Source organism: Euprymna scolopes, chromosome 11 (genome assembly GCF_053919585.1).
Source record: "Euprymna scolopes isolate OS-2025 chromosome 11, ASM5391958v1, whole genome shotgun sequence".
In the NCBI taxonomy this organism is placed as follows: Eukaryota; Metazoa; Mollusca; class Cephalopoda; order Sepiida; family Sepiolidae; genus Euprymna; species Euprymna scolopes.
In genome coordinates, this window is record NC_136492.1 from 108150822 (window position 1) to 108168781 (window position 17960).

The 17960-nt window shown below is 33.4% G+C and overlaps 1 protein-coding gene across 3 annotated transcripts in view; it reads right to left on the reverse strand.

Annotated features, from left to right (window-relative positions):
- Positions 1-12960, reverse strand: part of LOC145288052 (uncharacterized) — a 72587-nt gene extending 59627 nt beyond the window's left edge. Inside the window, exons 1-3 of one of the 3 annotated variants that reach the window (XM_080136084.1) lie at positions 12806-12960; positions 7992-8080; positions 17-285 (exon numbers count right to left, since the gene is read on the reverse strand). In XM_080136084.1, coding sequence (XP_079992210.1) covers positions 17-285; positions 7992-8053 — 331 coding nt within the window. In that variant the 5' untranslated portion in view covers positions 8054-8080; positions 12806-12960. Of the gene's footprint in view, positions 1-16; positions 286-7991; positions 8081-12548; positions 12676-12805 lie in introns of those variants that run through there. The other 2 variants (XM_080136083.1, XM_080136085.1) reach the window with 2 other exon arrangements.
- Positions 12961-17960: the final 5000 nt, after the last annotated feature.

Here is a 17960-nt window from a genome sequence, read left to right on the forward strand (position 1 = left end):
AAAATATTTTACTCACGGTTGACTTTTGCTCTATACCACAGCTTGTCAACACTGTATTGAGCCACACAAGGTTGGCCGGGAGATATCAGTTTTAAAGTTTCATCATCAGGCTGAAGTTTAGAATAATGAGCATGTATTTTGTCAGCAAGGTGACCAAAGGCTGCAGCATATTTTGTTCCCTGACAGTGAAAATATTCGGGGTCTGTAACGTGGGTCACTATAACACTTAATACAGTTCCCACTGGCAACTCAGGACTTTTGAAGCCATATGTAAATGATCCAGACCTAATAAAAGAAAGAGAAAATTAAAAGTTAAATAAAAAATAAAGCCAAAGTTTTGCACTGTCATTCAACTAATGCATGTTTACTGAAAAAAAGTTGAAACTCAATCTGGGTATTGCTTACACAATCAGTAAAAATGTATGCAGAAAAGGAAAAATGTGTCAAGAGCTGTAGACAAAGATGCTTATGAAATTGGTGGAAATCCTATAAAACCCCAAAATCTATTTTTATTTAATGTTTTCTCACACAGAGTCATTATAAATTAGACAATGAGAATAAAAATGACAAATTCCATTGCAGCTTTTCTCAAAGTTTGTTCATGAAACAAAATATTTTGCAAAAGCCACTCATAAAATTTTTAGTGGAACAAGTAAAATAGATATAAACTTGAAAGTTTTTCCTTGTTTTAACTTTAGCGGATACACAAGCATAAGATGCCTGAGTAGCACAAACAGGTCAGTGGATAGTTGAAGATCTGGACGAGAACAACCAAGGATAACTTGGCTGAACTCTCAGGCCCACACAGTCTGCCTTCTAATGTCATTTTTGAAATTTAGGGGCATTTGTGACCTCTTTTGAGCTCCTGGGAATGCCGAATCCTAGTGAAAATGGACAAACGGTGCAGTTTCACGCCTTAAGACATGTATATTTGAATTCAGCACCATGGAAAACCACTATATAGACATGTATATCAAGTTTTTGAGTAATATAAAAAAAGGAGCTCCAAAAAAGGATGTTTTTTTTAGCTATAAAAGTTCCAGAGGGATGCGAACCAAAATTTTGTTAAGATCACCCATACTGAATTTATTAAGAACAATGGCCCTCACATTTTGGTCAAGTTTCAGGAAAATCTATTGGATGGAGCACAAACACTATGGGGCAAAAAGTGTCATTTTTGGCTATTTTTGGGAATTTTTTTACCTCTTTTGAGCCCCTGGGGATGCCGAATTCCAGTGTAAATGGATAACGATGCAGTTTCAGGCCTTAACACATGTATATTTGAGTTGACCACTGTGAAAAACCACTATATAGTCAGACATATCAAGTTTTTGTTGAGATATGAAAAAAAAAAGAGCCATAAAAAGGGGCATTTTTAGCACTGAAAGTTCCCGGGGATGCAAACCAGAATTTTGCTAGGGTCACTCATACTGGATTTATATTAAGAACAATGGGCTCTATATTTTGGCCAAGTTTCAGAAAAATCTAACGGATGGATCAAAGTTATGAGGCAAAACTCTTGAGCCCCTGGAAACACAACAGAAATTTTCGCAAAAAAAAAATTTTTTTTACTGCGCACATCTATTTAATGAAATACAATTTGTGGCAAAAATTCAGGAAAAACTAATGGACAGTTATCTGGCAATCGTCAAGACTAACAGACGCACTGAAGCATAGATGCTACTGAAAACATAGGTCCCTCTCCAATAAATCGGGGAACCAACAACATTGATATTTTATAAATATTACATTTTCAAAATAAAAGTGGAAGAATTGAACAAATATTTTTTTCATTCAAAAAAAAACTTAAAATCAATATATATATATATATATATATATATATATATATACGAGCAAACAGTTAATAAAACATGTTAAAAAACACTTTAAAATTAGTTAAAAACATTTTTAATCTGAAAAGAAAACACTAGATAAGTGGATAGTCCTTAATCCGTGGAGTTTCAAAGAAATACTTTCATTCTCATAAGAGGGTAGGAATTAGCAAAATGCAGGATCATATTTTGCATGCAAAAGTATTTGATGAAACAACAAGTAAGTCAAAGATCTTACTTGAAAACAAAAAAAGTGAAGCAGAAGGAATATCGTGAAGAAAAAGGTGATTACGCATGAATGGATAGTCTGGTGGAAGATAAATAATCCAGTGACGGTAAAATTATAAGCTCTATCGCCTATTTGGTTTTATCGAGCTTTTACATCTGGCTGAGATAACTTTATAAATATTAATTCTTTAATATTTATAATATAGTTTAATTTTACCATCTTGGATCATTTTGGTAAATTTAATTGTAATTTTTATTTTATATATATATATATATATATATATATATATGAAAACCTTTATTAAAGTAAATTTAAGTTTAATGAAAGTTTTTCAAAAATAAATTAAGTGTGCAATCAAAACTTGAGTTTTGTAATAAAAAAGTTATCAAGTGAGAAACAGCTCATTTTGATTCAGACACTTCATAAAAACATTAAAAGATGCTCAAATTATGCTTTTTGTTAATGCTTCTTCATCCACTAAAAAAAACAAAAAAAAAAAAAAACTGCTAGAAATTTATCCTGGATAGATTTTCTGAAAATAGTATGTGTCGACTAAACTCATTTTCAAAACATTTCAAATGAACATTTTTTTTGTTGAATCTAAATGCTGAGTTTGATTATGACAAAACTCAGTATGAGATTAAGTAGCGAGGTGTGTGAAAAAAGTGTTCCATATACAAAAAATATCACTGAAAAAAATCTTTGAAGACTAAAATGTCTTATATTGAATTTTTCAGATTATGAATAATTTATTCATTATTCTGAGTCACAAAACTAAGTAATTTTTCTTTTTATTGTTTCACCTCAAACTAGGCACAGAGCCACTTGGTCATGAGGGGCTACTAATTGGGACCAGATTTGCAAGGATACTATTTACAGAGTTGGGCACTGCACTTTATTTTCTGCATGTCAGTACAGTTAGGGAAGCAGGGACCTGGGAAGGAATTCCAAAGTGTAGCAGTCAGAGAGAAAAAGCTATTAGAGTAGAAGGCTTTACGGAATCTAGAGCTCTCTACAGTGTAGGGGTGGGATTTTGCACTTGTCAGGTTTCTTGAAGGTATTGTCATTGAGGGGGTACTAGCGCTAGGAGTTCATCAGAGCACTTACCATTGAAATAAAAAAAAATAAAATAAATAAAAAAATAAAAAAAACATACAATTTTTTTCTATGTAATGAATGATTCCATATGAAGTCACTTTATACAAAATGCAACTATTTTATCTCATGGCTTTCCAGCAGTGCTGATCAAACACCACATCTTAAAAACAAGAACAAAAAATCTTCCGGATATCCGATCTAATTTTTTGCTCCAGATCAATTATTTTGCACCTATTCAGAATTAAACAACAAAAAAAAAAAAAGGTTTTCTTCACCTATGGTTTATGAATTTGTCAGTAATTCAAAATTGCTTTAGAAAAATTCATCTACGAACATTAATCCGAATCTTGAAATAAATTTACAAAATAACGTAGAGCTATTATGTAATTCGATGCAATTAAAATATGTAAGTTTCAGAAAGAATCATACAAGATTTACCAAAAACATTTCAGTTGTCACATTTTGAGCATTGTTTTTTAATTGAATGTCCAAATGAACAATTTCTAATTGTTTCTACTGTAACAAATGTTTACATCCATAACGTGGAATGGCTGACCCATTCAAATAAGACAGATGATGAGGGGAGGTTTTGTCATGATTTTGCCATTGTTTATGACCTCACTCAGATTGTTCGCGAACCCACCCGTGTGCCCGATACACCCGGTCAATATGCAAGCCTCCTAGACCTTTTTCTCTCAACTTCTCCTGAGCTATGTTCATGTTCCGTTCATTCTCCTCTAGGATCCTCCAACCACTCCGTCGTATCAGTTAAGATAAAAACGAAATGTGATAAGTCCCCAGACGTACCCCTCCACCATACTGTATACCGATACTCTATGGCTGACTGGGATAGCTTCCATACATTCATATCTGATTTACCTCTGCACTCCATGTTTAAAAAGGAAGTGTCCTCTATAGTATCAGATCTGACCGAATGGTTAATTGTAGGCATAGACCAATTCATACCATCTAAAAAATTCCAACAAAAACCTAACAGCCAGCCATGGTTCTCCCCAGAAATCACTTTTTCCATAACTACCAACTACCAACGTAATAGATGCACTGAGACTAAAGCTGCTTTCATGACTGCCAGCAACCACTGTAAAAGAGTAATAAAAAATGCAAGAGACCTATATGCCCAGTCTGTTAAATCCAAGGTAGCTGACCAGCGGCTTGGTTCCCACCAGTTTTGGCAAATAACAAATAGGATCCTGAACAGAAGTGTGCGTTCTATCCCAACCATTATCAATGGACCAGAGGTCATCTCGTCAGCGTCAGACAAGGCCAAACTATTTGCAAAGAACTTTGCAGCTAATTCTACCCTATGCAACGAAGGCCATCAACTCCCCATATACAAATATCCGTGCATGAGGTCGCCAAGCTAATCAAGAACCTTGATTCCAGTAAAGCAACTGGCCCTGATGGCATCCCAATTATAGTGTTAAAAAAGCTTCAACCAGAACTCGCTCCCATACTTACGAAACTATTTAAGCGCTGCCTTAAGGAGAAGTGCTTTCCGACTCCCTGGAAGACCTCGTCGGGCTTCCTTTCTAGGGCAATTGCTCTTGACATATCAAAGGCCTTCGACAAGGTATGGCCTAAGGGTCTACTTCACAAGATTTTCAGCTACGGTATAACTGAAAATGTTTTCTAAATCATTAAATCATTTCTCTCCGATAGGCTCATAAGAGTAGTGGTCGATGGACAAAAATCGGAGGCCTGTAATATAAATGCTGGAGTCCCTCAGGGGTCAATCCTGGGCCCAACTCTCTTCCTGATCTACATCAATGACCTCCCTAAACACATACTTAAATCATTCGTTGACATCTATGCTGATGACACGACCGTCTATGGCAACACATCAAAAGGCTGTAAATGATAAAGTTCTCTCTGATTCTCTCTCCTCTGATCTCGAGCGCGTGGTCCAGTGGGGGAAGACGTGGCTGGTTAACTTTAATGCATCCAAAACCAAACTCCTATCCTTACATCATCAACGCTCTGATCCCCATCTGGTATCAATTGGGATGGATGGCGCTCGTCTGGGTGAGGTCCCGTGTTTTGACAAGCTTCTGGGTTTGACCTTTACTCCTGATCTGAAATGGAACACGTACATCAAGTCTGTTGCCAAGGTCGTTTAAAAGATGGTGGGATCCTTCTACCGCTCCAGAAGATATCTCACTACTGATGCAATTCTCTATCTATATAAAAGCCAAGTACATCCAAGGATGGAATACTGTTGCCATATCTGGGCAGGAGCTGCTAAAAACAGCCTATCCTGCCTTGACAGAGTACAAAATAGACTTCGTGGTTTAGTGGGGGATGCCCTTTTCTCTACCCTGCAACCTCTCTCCCACAGGAGAGACGTTGCGAGCCTATCCTTGTTTTATCGTTATTTCCATGGCAGGTGCTCGTCTGAACTCCAGTCTCTGGTCCCACCCCCCCTCGCCAATCTTTCACGAAAAACACCCGTCTAGCTGAATCCACTGTGAAAAATTTCCCACACTCTATATCTGTGCCTAAATCAAAACGTGGATTCCATGAACAAAGCTTCTTTCTTAGAACTGCACACCTGTGGAACTCTGTTCCGTCTGCCTGCTTCCCACCGGACTACAACTTGGATGTCTTCAAGTCCAACGTAAACAAATTCCTAATGAACCGCCCCTTAAGTAAACACTTCATCAAATCTCCACACTAACGTAATGTACTTGCAATAACCCTTATCCCTGAGTGGCTTCCGGCCCTTGATAAGTGATGATCACTGTGTAAAAAAAAAAAAAAAAAAAAAAAACTTATGTATAACCATTGAAAAATTAATGACAACATTAGGTCATGTATGCTACTAATAAACAGTTTTTAAACTGAATATTTAAATGACTCAATTTTTCTCATAAATTATATGAATATATTTGTGCTTTTGTTTTGAAAAAAAAAAAAAAAATCCTTGTATGCATCCAATTTAGAGCTTTAAAAATTCTGACATAGGGGTCTAGATGAGATCAAAGTTACCTACTTATAAACTTTGTAACAAAAGAAATGCACAAAAACATGTGTAATGAGTCTCATATGGTTCTTTCTAAAACTTAATGTAAACTTTTTTTTCATCTATATAATCGCTATCTCTATTATATAAAAGGAACTGTGTGTGCGAGAGAGAGTGTTCCCTACAGACTACAAAACAGCTGGGCCAATTTTTATGAAATTTCACACAAATGTACTTTATGCATCTGGCAGTATTCTTAGGTAGGTTTTTGTATTGGAATGTCTTTGGTAAGTATCAAAAATAAAAACATCTGATGAAAGAAGGAACAGGCGATTTTGATCAAAGTTAACACTTTATACAACCTAACATCACAAGTGCATTTGAGAAGTTTTATTACCATACAAACTGAAAGTCCTGACACATAAAATCAACAATGACAGAGGTGCATTCTAAATGAATGTTTCTGTTTAAAGTACAATTTTCATAATGGTACCTGACTTTTTCATTTTAAACTTAAATTCAAGCCATAATATATTAAAATAATTTTATAAAAACAATAGATTCTCTACAGTGTAATGTAAACTACAATGTATTGTGGACAAAGTCAGTGTGGGGAGGTATGTGAAGCTTCCTTCTGGTGCACTGTGATGGATCCCCAACTAGAGCAGACAATGAACAGATTTAATTGAAAAATGGACAATTTCTCCGATTTTGATGACAATAAATATATGGAATGTGAAATAGTTGTTGATCATCATTCAATCCCAGGTAATGTTGGGTCTCCCTGCTAGTCAAATATATATATATATATGATAAGTTTATGTCAACAGAGTATAATCCAATGAATCCTTACAGTTTACAGAAAAGCCCTCAATAATAAATAGAGCCATATATTTATTTGATATAAAACATTTCATTTATACAAACATTTTGGTCACACATTTGCAGACATGTTTCAATTCTAGCTGGAAACTAGTTGAACATCCTCAGTCCATTGTTTAATATGGATGTGAAAAACATCCATCGTTTTTTTTTTTTTTTTTTTTTCCACATCCATATTAAATAATGGCCTGAGGAAACTCAGTTGTAAATGTGTAACCAAAAATATTTGCATAAATAAAGTTTTGTACTCAAATATATTATTAGTCATATTTACCTAGCAATTTTTTTTAGCTTAGTACAATAAATAAGATTAAAAATGGAAATATATTTTCATTCTCATGTTTTGGGAGGTTTTTAGTCTCTGTTTATTAAACTGAGGAAAATTTGAAAATTTTTATTAAAAAAGAAAACAATTTTAAATAAAAATAATCTATTACATTTTTTATGGGTATTATTTTATTGTTATTTTGATAATTCAGTTGCAAATAAATTCTATGAAAATATAAGAACAACCACTTAAAAAAATTGGCAAAAACTAAAATTATGTTTAAAAAGCTTATTTTGCAAGCATCATAACCCTAACTCCTGGCCATGCGGACAAATGCATTTGCCTGTAACCTTTTTGCCTTCTTCCCCTCTTCATGTTGTTTTGATTCATTTTTTTTTTTTTTATTATTCCAGCGCACAGGCAACAAAAAGTGTTCAATAATCAGAGAATAGCTTCTTTTTGTATCCCTTCTGCTGAAATATCTGGTGGAGAGCATATATTTCTTTGGGGGGGGGATAGGGGGGGGAGATTACATTTCTTGTTTTTATCAGTTTTTCCATTTTTTAAAATTGTTCTGGAGTATCAACGAAAATGTCAATATCCTTAATGTACCAGGTGTCTCCAAACAGAACTTCATGTCGACCCGGGCAATGCCTGGTATGCATGCTAGTCTCAAATAAAACAGCAAAAACAGACACATACCTTGTTTTAACAGAGACTGGGCTGTGAGAATAGCCGTCGACTCCAGAGATAACAGGCATCATTTTGAAGAGGATTTCTTTTATTTACATCTGAAATAGAAAAGAATTTATAATACACATTACATTTATTAGTTCTAAAACATTGCAGAAATTGACTTAAAAAATAAAAAGGAACTGATACAATGGAGATAAAAATTCAAATTAAAACAAATGATATAACTACCAATACTATTCTATTGTAACTGAGAATTGTAATTATAAAACTATTTCAATCTCCAATCTGAAGGATTTTTGTAAGGATAAAAAAATTCTGAAACCCCTTAACTAAAAAGCATACATCCAGAATTACCATTTTATTAAAAAGAAAAATATAGAAAAATTCTGTATGATGTACATACCCATGATCGAAAGAAAATATTCTACACATATACTGAAAATATCCTATCACATATATTGATCAAGCAATTTTATTTTTATAAAGAAAATCAGTTTTAAGCGACTTTGAATTTTCCAATGTTATCCCTTTGTTTAATAATTTTTTTTTTTTTTTTAATTTCACAAATTTGAATTATTTGGAGTCATTTCCCTTTCTTCAGAATATTTCCAAGACAACATTGCAAGATTTTCTCTCATAGTTTCACTATAAAATATGATTTTATTTAAAAATAAAATTTCTTGATCAATTCACGATTATTGATGTACAATATTTTTTTCTGTTACAAGAACGTACATCATAAAGATTTTTCTCTATTTTTGTTTTTAATATGGGTGAATTCTGGACAACCACCAAAATTTAAAAAAAAAATTTAAAGAAAATAAAAAATAAAAATTTAAAGAAAATAAAAAAAAAGATTTAAATTTTAAAAACACTTTATTATTTATTTATAAAACTTAAGTCAGCTTTCCTAGAACTTCCCTCCTGTGGGATTCTGTTCTAGGAAAGAAAATGTCTATAAAATTTGAGCTTAGATTTAGGCACTGATATAGAGTAGGGGAACTTGCTGGGAGTGGATTTATTTAATTCCCTGAGAAAACAAGGATTTCTTTTTCACTGACCATGGACAAAAGATGAAGCGTAATATCAGAACAGAACACAGTACTTGTGCATCTATTTACCATGCTGAAATAATATTTAGAAAACCATTCTTAACATTGAAAGGGGAGGGTGTTTTTTAATTATTTTGTATTTTCACCTAACAATTTAATAAAAATACCATAAAAATTGAAGGTAAATTTTTACTTGGTTTCCACCTTGAAAATGACGTGTATGCTGAAAACGAATATCGAATTGAAATTTCTGCAAATAAGTAGTTTTCCGGATATCAAGTAATGCAATTCTTTTTGTTATAAATGGTGACCACTGTTGTATGTGCATATTTTTGGTGCATGTGCGCTCTTGCACGTACAACAATGCCTACCACTTATAACAAAAAGAATTACATTGCTTAATATCGGGAAAACTACTTATTTGCGAAAAAATTTAAATACGATATTCGTTTTCAGCATACACTGAAACCTATAGTCATTTTAAAGGAAAATATTAAGGTGAAACCAAAGTAAAAATCTACATTGAACTTCATTTGAAAATACTATATTTAAAAAATTAACGCGGTAGCATAAATGTACGAGCACCAAAAACACTGCTCTTAACCTAAAGGAATGAAATGAATTTGAATTCGTCGTTTTTTTTTTTTTTTGCGAAAATGTCGAAATGGTTTCAGGGGAGTTACTTCCCTTGTCTTTTCTGATCTGGTTTGTGTTTTGTATTTGTATTATTAATATTATCGTCTTATTGATAAATTTGGCATAAAAAATTAAATTATTAACAAAAGAAACTTAGCAATAATTATGAAGCTAAAAATGTATAAAATATTAACTTTTTTATATAAAATTACGAAATTATTTCCATCAAATAATGATGCGTCGCGTCAATGGCGAGGAGTTCGTATCTGCATAGTTGACACTTGTTAAAAGCCGAATTTCGTTTAAAATTATCACAAAAAATCGTTTCAAAATATTGGCTATTAGAATTAACATTTGTTAATACATTCTAGAATTTCTACTTTAACAATTTTACTTTCAATAGTATAAATATTTTGTTGTTTTTTTGTTTTTTAATTAGAATTAAAAAATACCAATTATAAATATTTTAAAAGTTTAACAATTTTCTCATTTACATTCTTAAAAAAAAAAAAAAGGTATTTTTAGATTGGTCCATCTTCACAATTTTCTTTTAAATGCCGACTTTTATAGGTTTTCGACTATGATGAATACGGAAATCGCATTGAAATTTTGCAGAAATAAGTAGTTATCGAGATATAAAAAGTTGTTTTATGCATTGTATTCTTTGACGGCCATCTTTGTTACGCGTGTAGATTTGTTTATGGCGCGCGCGCGTAAAAAGATGGCCGCCAAAGAATACAATGCATAATACAACTTTTTATATCTCGATTACTACGCATTTCTGCAAAATTTCAAAGCGATTTCCGTATTCAGCATAGTCTAAAACCACTAATAGTCGTCATTTAAAAGATAATTGTGGAGGTGGGGTGGACCTAATACAAAAAAAAAAATGACAAAGATAAAAATTATTAGTTAGAAATTTCTAAATGTTTGTAAACAATTATTTTAAAGAAATGTGTCAGAAACTAATAAATTATATAAATCTACAAAATTAAACAAAATACTGATAGAACATTACATTTTTATATGATTGATGACATTCATTGGGTGTGTTTCTAGTACTTTGTTCAATTTTCGATTTTTTTACGATTTGCAAGAGTCCCCTCGTGCAATGAATGCTTATTTGCAGCCATTTTTGCCCTACGGTTTCTTTTGGCCCAAAAAAACGCTTTAAAATATGTTAAAACACAAAATTTAAGCAGGTAGTTAGAAGAGTAACTTTCGGTAACATTTGTCTATCTATTTTTTTTTTTACTCCCTTCCCTTTTTGTGTAGTTGGTTCTTGTTTAAAATGCGGTGCTTTTGCTTCATCTATGTTAACGCGCTATTTGTTCAATAGTATTTTCAAGTTAAATTCAAGTATATTTTGTTTATTAAATTGTAAGGTGAAAGTACAGAATAATTATAAAACACCCTACCTTCCCATGTTAAGAATGACTTTCTAAATAATATTTCAGTGCAGTAACAGACGCGCATAAGTACCAAAAATGCTTTTTATATAAATTTAAAAATGCATTTTTATCGCTTATGATAGCCAGAAATGAATATGAAAAAAAAGTGACACTTGTGTTATTAATATGAAGGCAATTCAGAAAACCATTTCTCAGCATGAACATGTGCAGGCGGGAAGGAAGAATCTTCTTACCGCAGTAGGAACTCTTCTAAAATGAAAACAATTTGCCGGGAATGTTAATGTGCACTGGCCACTGCACAAGTGCTAAAATTTAAATTCCAAAATACCATTAAACCTGTGACGGCATTAAATATCTTAAGAAAAATGAATATTCCGAGAAGAGAATGAAAAAAAAATGCTCAATTATCATTCAAAATGAATTCTTTCAAAAATGATAGATTTTGGTAGTTTGTAAAATTTTGAATAAAATGATTTGTTTCTACGTAATTTGTGAGGAAATTTCTCGGTATTAGAGCACTTATTGATCCACGCTGATATAACATTTAGAAAGCCATTCTTAACATGGGGCAGGTGGAGGGTGTTTGGGAACTGTTCGGTACTTTATCCTTACACTTTAATAAAACAACTATAAAACTTTAATTAAACTTTAAAATACTATGGATCAATTAGTGCACTTGCACCAATTTTTCGCGTTTTGTTTTTTTTGTTTGTTTTTTTGTTACGAAAAACGATTTTCTTTCACGATTTGCCTTCGTTCGTGGCACGCATGGTTATAAAAAAAAAAAAAAAAAAAAAAGAGGAAGCGCAAACTACGCGTTTTTGCGGGTTTATTTTTGTTGTTAAGGATTTTTCGTACCCCTGTCTATTATAAAACAAATCCGGATTTTGTCAACGAGACGCAAAAGCACAAGATTATGGCGATTTATAAACCGAAAAAAACGAAGGAGAGAAAAAACGTCTACAAATTTTGTTTAAGGAAATTTTGCCCTTTTTGGTCACATAAAAATTATTTGAAGAAAATATAAACAATGTTTAGAAAACAATTCTAGACATTTTTAATTAAAAATTTATTTATTACAATCAAACAAAAAAAAAAAAGATTATTTTCCGGTGACAAGTGAATATTAGCTATGTTCACTTTTTTTAAATCAACCACTTTTAAACAAACAAGAAAAAGGCAAAACTGTTCCTATTCACTTGCCTCCCCACGAGGGCAGAGTTAGACACAAGGTAGGTTTTTAATGTGAGGACAATTCACCTCTCCAAAAAGGGGCATTTTAAAGCAAAATTGTTTAATAAGAAAAAATAATTTATAAATATGAATGGATGGGGGGGGGGGTTGCCTTCTTTTTTTTTCTTTGAAATTTTCTTGGATACGTATTTTTTACTGCAAGTGTAATATGAGACTTCACAAACACGGTAGTGTGGTAAATAAATGTTCCTAAATTGTTTTCAACTCACCAGTGAATCCATAATGAATGGAAAAAGAAAGTCGTTAAAAAGAGAGTAGCATATTATTAGAAAGAATTTTCAACAGAGAAAGCGAGGAGACGTTGAGGCTGAACTCATGGGAGACAAGCGAAAGAAGTGAGCGAAAAACGCAAGGGAGGCTAGCTTACGAAAGTCAAAAATGCTCATAACCTATTAACACATTATTTCAATCGACTTTATTCGTTTTCTGTGCAGTTAATCTCACAAACAATAAAATAGAAACTTACATGTAATCTTAGCGAGATATATCGGCTGGAAGTAACAATTGTCGGTTGCTCTATTCCCTTCAATACAAATGGTAGATACCAACCTCACTTCCGTTTCATCTGCTGCTGAGCACGTTGGAGAAATCTAATGACGCGACCGACATTCACTTGAATCGGAATTAAAAAATCAATCGTTGGACAAACAACAAAAAAATAGTAGAGAGGGGGGGGGGCTTACTTTTAATATTTTAAATATTTACAAAAAAAAAAAAATAGATTGCAGAAAAATATGTATGATGTATTGATGTACATATCCATCTCCATCACGGAACGAATATGTCATATTCCAAAAACCACGTAAATTAATCTGATAGTTTAGAAAATCATTTTTTTTTTTTTTTTTTTACAATTTTAGTATAAATTCGTTTCGTAGCCATTATAAGGCTGATTTTGATCTCGATAGTTCGAATTGAGTTGTTTCCCCCTTGTTTATAAAACATGGCAGATCGAAACATAATGCCTCGCCTCGCTTCGTCATGAAAATTGATTTTCTTAGTTAAAAAAAAAAGAAAAAAAAGGCGCTAATGCACTTATTGATCCACACTATTTTTAAATAGTATTTTCAACTTTAATTAAAGTTTTCTGTTCTTATTAAATTGTAAGGTTGAAGTACAGAACAAAACGCCCTTCTCCCCATGTTAAGAATGGCTTTCTAAATAATAACATTATTATTTCAGCACGGATCAATAAGTGCTCTGCAGCCTCTCTGCACTAGTACCAAAAAACACTTGATCAAGTTATATGATTTTTGGAATATGACATCATCGTTCCGTGCTGTTTCACTTCTGGTTGCTCCTCCTCCTTCTTGGAAATGTAGAGAGGCTTCCTTTACCAGCCATATACTGTACTTTCACTTCACAATTTAATAAACGGGATATACTATTAAAAACGAAGTAGCAACCAGAAGTGAAGTAGAAACAGTAATCATATAACGATAACTACAAATTTTACAAATATTTACAGGGCTACTAAAACTGTGTGTCTTGGAGGGGGAGAGGTTGTTGGTCATCCTTTTAGCTAGATGCATTGCGACCCATTCGTATTGTTTCTTTCACCATTATTTTTCAATGACCTCACTTCAGCAGTCGCCACAATATCACATTTACTCTAATTCAAAAATCCCTAATGGTTTTAATTGAAGTTTATTTGCATTTTAATGAAAATGACAGAGTTGAACTGCAACAGGCACAAATGTATCACAATACGATTTCCGTCCCGTCAGTAAAAAACATAAATGAATGAATGGGCGATGAACGCGACAACAAAACAAAATAGAGTGTGAAAGAATATATACATAAATGTTACCAAAGGCAAGATCAGTTGCTTTCTTACCTACCTGAGTACTTTTTTTGTGTGTGTGTATTACAACTTATTTTAAAGCGTTTATTGACTTAAAAACAAAAGCAGTGTCAAATCTGTTGAGTTAGAACAAAAAGAAATGGTAGTTTCATTACAGCATCGATAATCGCTCAGAAATTGAAAACAATATTTAACTACTTATGTGCATATGGCCTATGACAAGTATTTTCTTTATGATGCTTTAATAGATGATGACGATTGTAGTATTGAGAAATAGCCAGCCATGTTAAAAGTGATTATGGGTCAGCTCATCACAGTGTATAATGATTAGGGCTGTGACAACAGCATATTCTTTTCATTCTTTTGACTCTCAACTATATATCCGACGCAATAAGACACAGTCAATCAACCAAGAACCACATTTGTCTATATAAAAACATATAAGATATTAACGGATATATACTCAAGAGTCAAAACACTGAAAAGAATATGCTGTTGTCACAGCTCTAATAAAATATGATGATTGCTGCAGCAGTATTTGATATGTAGCAAAGTTTATTAGCCTTGGTGCTAGGAACAGAGCTGCTGCTGTGAGGGTGATAGTGAGGAGGAGAGAGCTGCTGCTAGTGGCAACTAGAACAGTTCTGCTGTATATGCTGTGATAATAGCAGGCAGAATATAGTTGCTACTAGTTGTAGTCAGAGCTGTTGCTGGTTGATAATTATCCTGATAGAGTCACCATTTTGCCCAGCGACAAATTTAAGGGACAAGTCCCAAATGAGTTGAATAGAAAAACATCCCTTTTATATGATTTATTGGCTGCTGTTGAGCAAATTGGGCTGCTACATAGAGCTCATGAAGATATTGCCTAAGAATTGTCTGGTTTATATGAAGTCCTCCTAGTTGGTCAAAGTTACTTATATTTACATATTGCAGGTCTTTGTCACCAATACCCACACCAGCATGTGAAGAACTTTGTGTGTGAGAACATTCACTCTCTCTCTCTCTCTCTCTCTCTTTCTCTCTCTCTCTCTCTCTCTCTCTCTCTCTCTGAATACTTGACATTGTCCAATGGCGCCTCATCAAGTTTTCACTATTTACATCTAAAAAATTAGATGTATAATTTGACATAGGGCAAAAGAAGAGGATGGGGGTCTTATAGTATTTTTTCTCCATTGTAAATATACAGGTTATCTTTAGCTATAACTGACTGTCTAAGTTAGCAAGTCTTACACACCAACTATCAGACTCATATATCATTCACGGCAACACGCTCATATCTCATACAATAATGACCCTTCTTAAAACCCAAACATAGAATATAAAATGGGGAGTTGGGAAACAAATGATTTTTATGTACAAGAAAAATGAGTATATTTACAATGGAGAAAAAAAATACTATAAGACCCCCCCCTCACATACACACAAGGCCTCCCCTACACACACTTATTGAATGTGACAGATATACTGATTTGCCAGTTAGCCACCTCAAATGGTACATTAACTCTCCTTTTGCCTTATCATATGTTCTGCTTTCAAAATGTGATGATGTCAATTTTGGACAGTTTTGTACATTCCTTGTCTAAGACAAAATGTGCATTTCAGGTTACGTATCCCCTGACTTTGATTATTCTTTTTGGTTTTGCAGCAAGTATCATTACATGCTGTTCCTCTCTATGTCTGGAGTAAGTTGTATAGCATCTGTATCAGGAGCATCATGTTATACGACGGTGAATGCGGGGACTTTTCCCATTCTTCTCTCGTTTGTCTGCAGTGCAATGACAGATCCATAATCAGATAGATCTACAATATGAAACCCTAACTCAAACACAACGTATTTGGTCAGAGGATTTGCTGAAAATCAGGACACTTGTTCAGCATGGGGGATATCCTGAGAATGAATCGATTTTGCTGGTATAGTTATGTGAAATGTTCATCCTGCTGTATAAACTGTTGCAGAAGCTTGAAGGTTTTAAATTGCAGGAAGGTTGACCAACCAAAGAAAACTTGAAATTAAGTGACTGTTGGCACAGAGTGGAATTTGGAAACTGCTGATTTGCTGAATCATGAGAAGTAGAGATTGAGCTTTCATAGCATTAGAAAACATTTGATCCATGAACAAGGGAAAGGTGAATGCAAAAAGAAGGTTTATGCCAGTTGTAATAAATAACCTCATGACTGTTTTTTTTGTCCACTAAATTAATTTTTTTTTTTTTTCAATCCTTAATAAAAACTATTAATCATTTTTACATAATCTCCTTCAAATATGAAAAATTAACAATGATTCCTTTCTCCTTAACTAAGTGAATGTATTCTTTGTCTCTTCAATAAACTTTTTGGTGTGTATAGAGAGTGCAATGGGACTTTTCGCACTCATGCAATGCTGAGGCAAGGAAGATCCTTCTAAATCAACGTTACTTCAACTTCAACTTAGGACCAGAAGCCATTGCCAGAAAGTAAAAACTGTCTCATTAAAAAGAGAATGATGGATGTTAAAGTAATGCTTAGCAATTGCATACAAAGTCAGGGAAGGTTTGATCTAGAACACACAAGTGAATGAGAGTTTCACATTCACAAAAGCAACATTACTCCCTCCATGAATTTGCCATTCAGCAACTAACACATCCTGGCTTATTAGATACAAATACAGAGATGATCAGAGAATGATAGATCCGTATGTTGACTCTTCCTGGGTTTTATCTCTGTCACATTTGCAAAATTACTGAAAGATCAAACCTCCAGTTTCACCAGAAAGAGTTCTCTGTAGCAAACAAGGTTCATCATTACTCCAATCACAGTCTCATCTCTTTTTTCCAAAAAACTTTTGTTGCAAACACATGAAAACAACCCAAATGTTTTTAATAGGAAAACAACATAGTTTTACAGCATTTATTTATGATTCCCATCTTATATCATACTGTGCTATGATAATATGTAGTATCTTCCAATGAAACATTAATGCTAAAGGATTAACTAAAGAATGTAATCGAATGATTATGAAATATCAGACATAATCAGATTTAAAGTGTGTGCATTAGATGGCATGGAAATCTTGTGTTTGGATTTTTGAAATACAGATTGATAATCTATATATTAATTTCATTATTTAGACTACCGTTCTCATCTTGAATGTTATTTTCACAACGTTTTGATTGATATAACCTCCAACCAACTTCAGGTGTATATTGTTGAACTCGGAAATCATTCAATATCTTCACATATTATGGCTTTTCAGTAGCCCATAACTTGGCACAGAACCCTGATTTACTTCTTTAACATTCAAATATGTGAATAATTCTTACAAGAGTAACAAAACATTTGTGTACATTGCTTGAATAACCTTCACTAATTATTCGTTTTCCTCTATGTTCTTCATGGGCAGACAAAGGATTCTTCTCCTCCTCATCATCTGTGCCTTCATCAATGGATAGTTCTTGAGGGTCTCAGGAGTAGCAGGGTTGGTTTCATTATAAAAGTCTTTTTCATTCAAGGAGCTAGGAGCTATGTCTCATACATTGACTGTAATTTCTGCACCATAAGGTAGTCGCACATGAGCATAGTAAGGGTTGATGTCTAAAACAGTAGCTGGAATAACAGGAGGGTCGAGCTTATTAGTTTTAGTGTGATTTCTCACTTATATTCGGCCCAGTTTTGCCCAAGAAGCAATTGAAGTCCCGGAGAAGGATTTACAGTTGTATTTAAATAGTTTGTCATGAAGAGTCGCATTAGTGGCAGAGCAGAGTAACGATCTAATTGAGTGGAGAGCTTCAGGTAATACGTCTTCCCAACAGGGCAGCTTCATGTTGCTAGAGTGTAA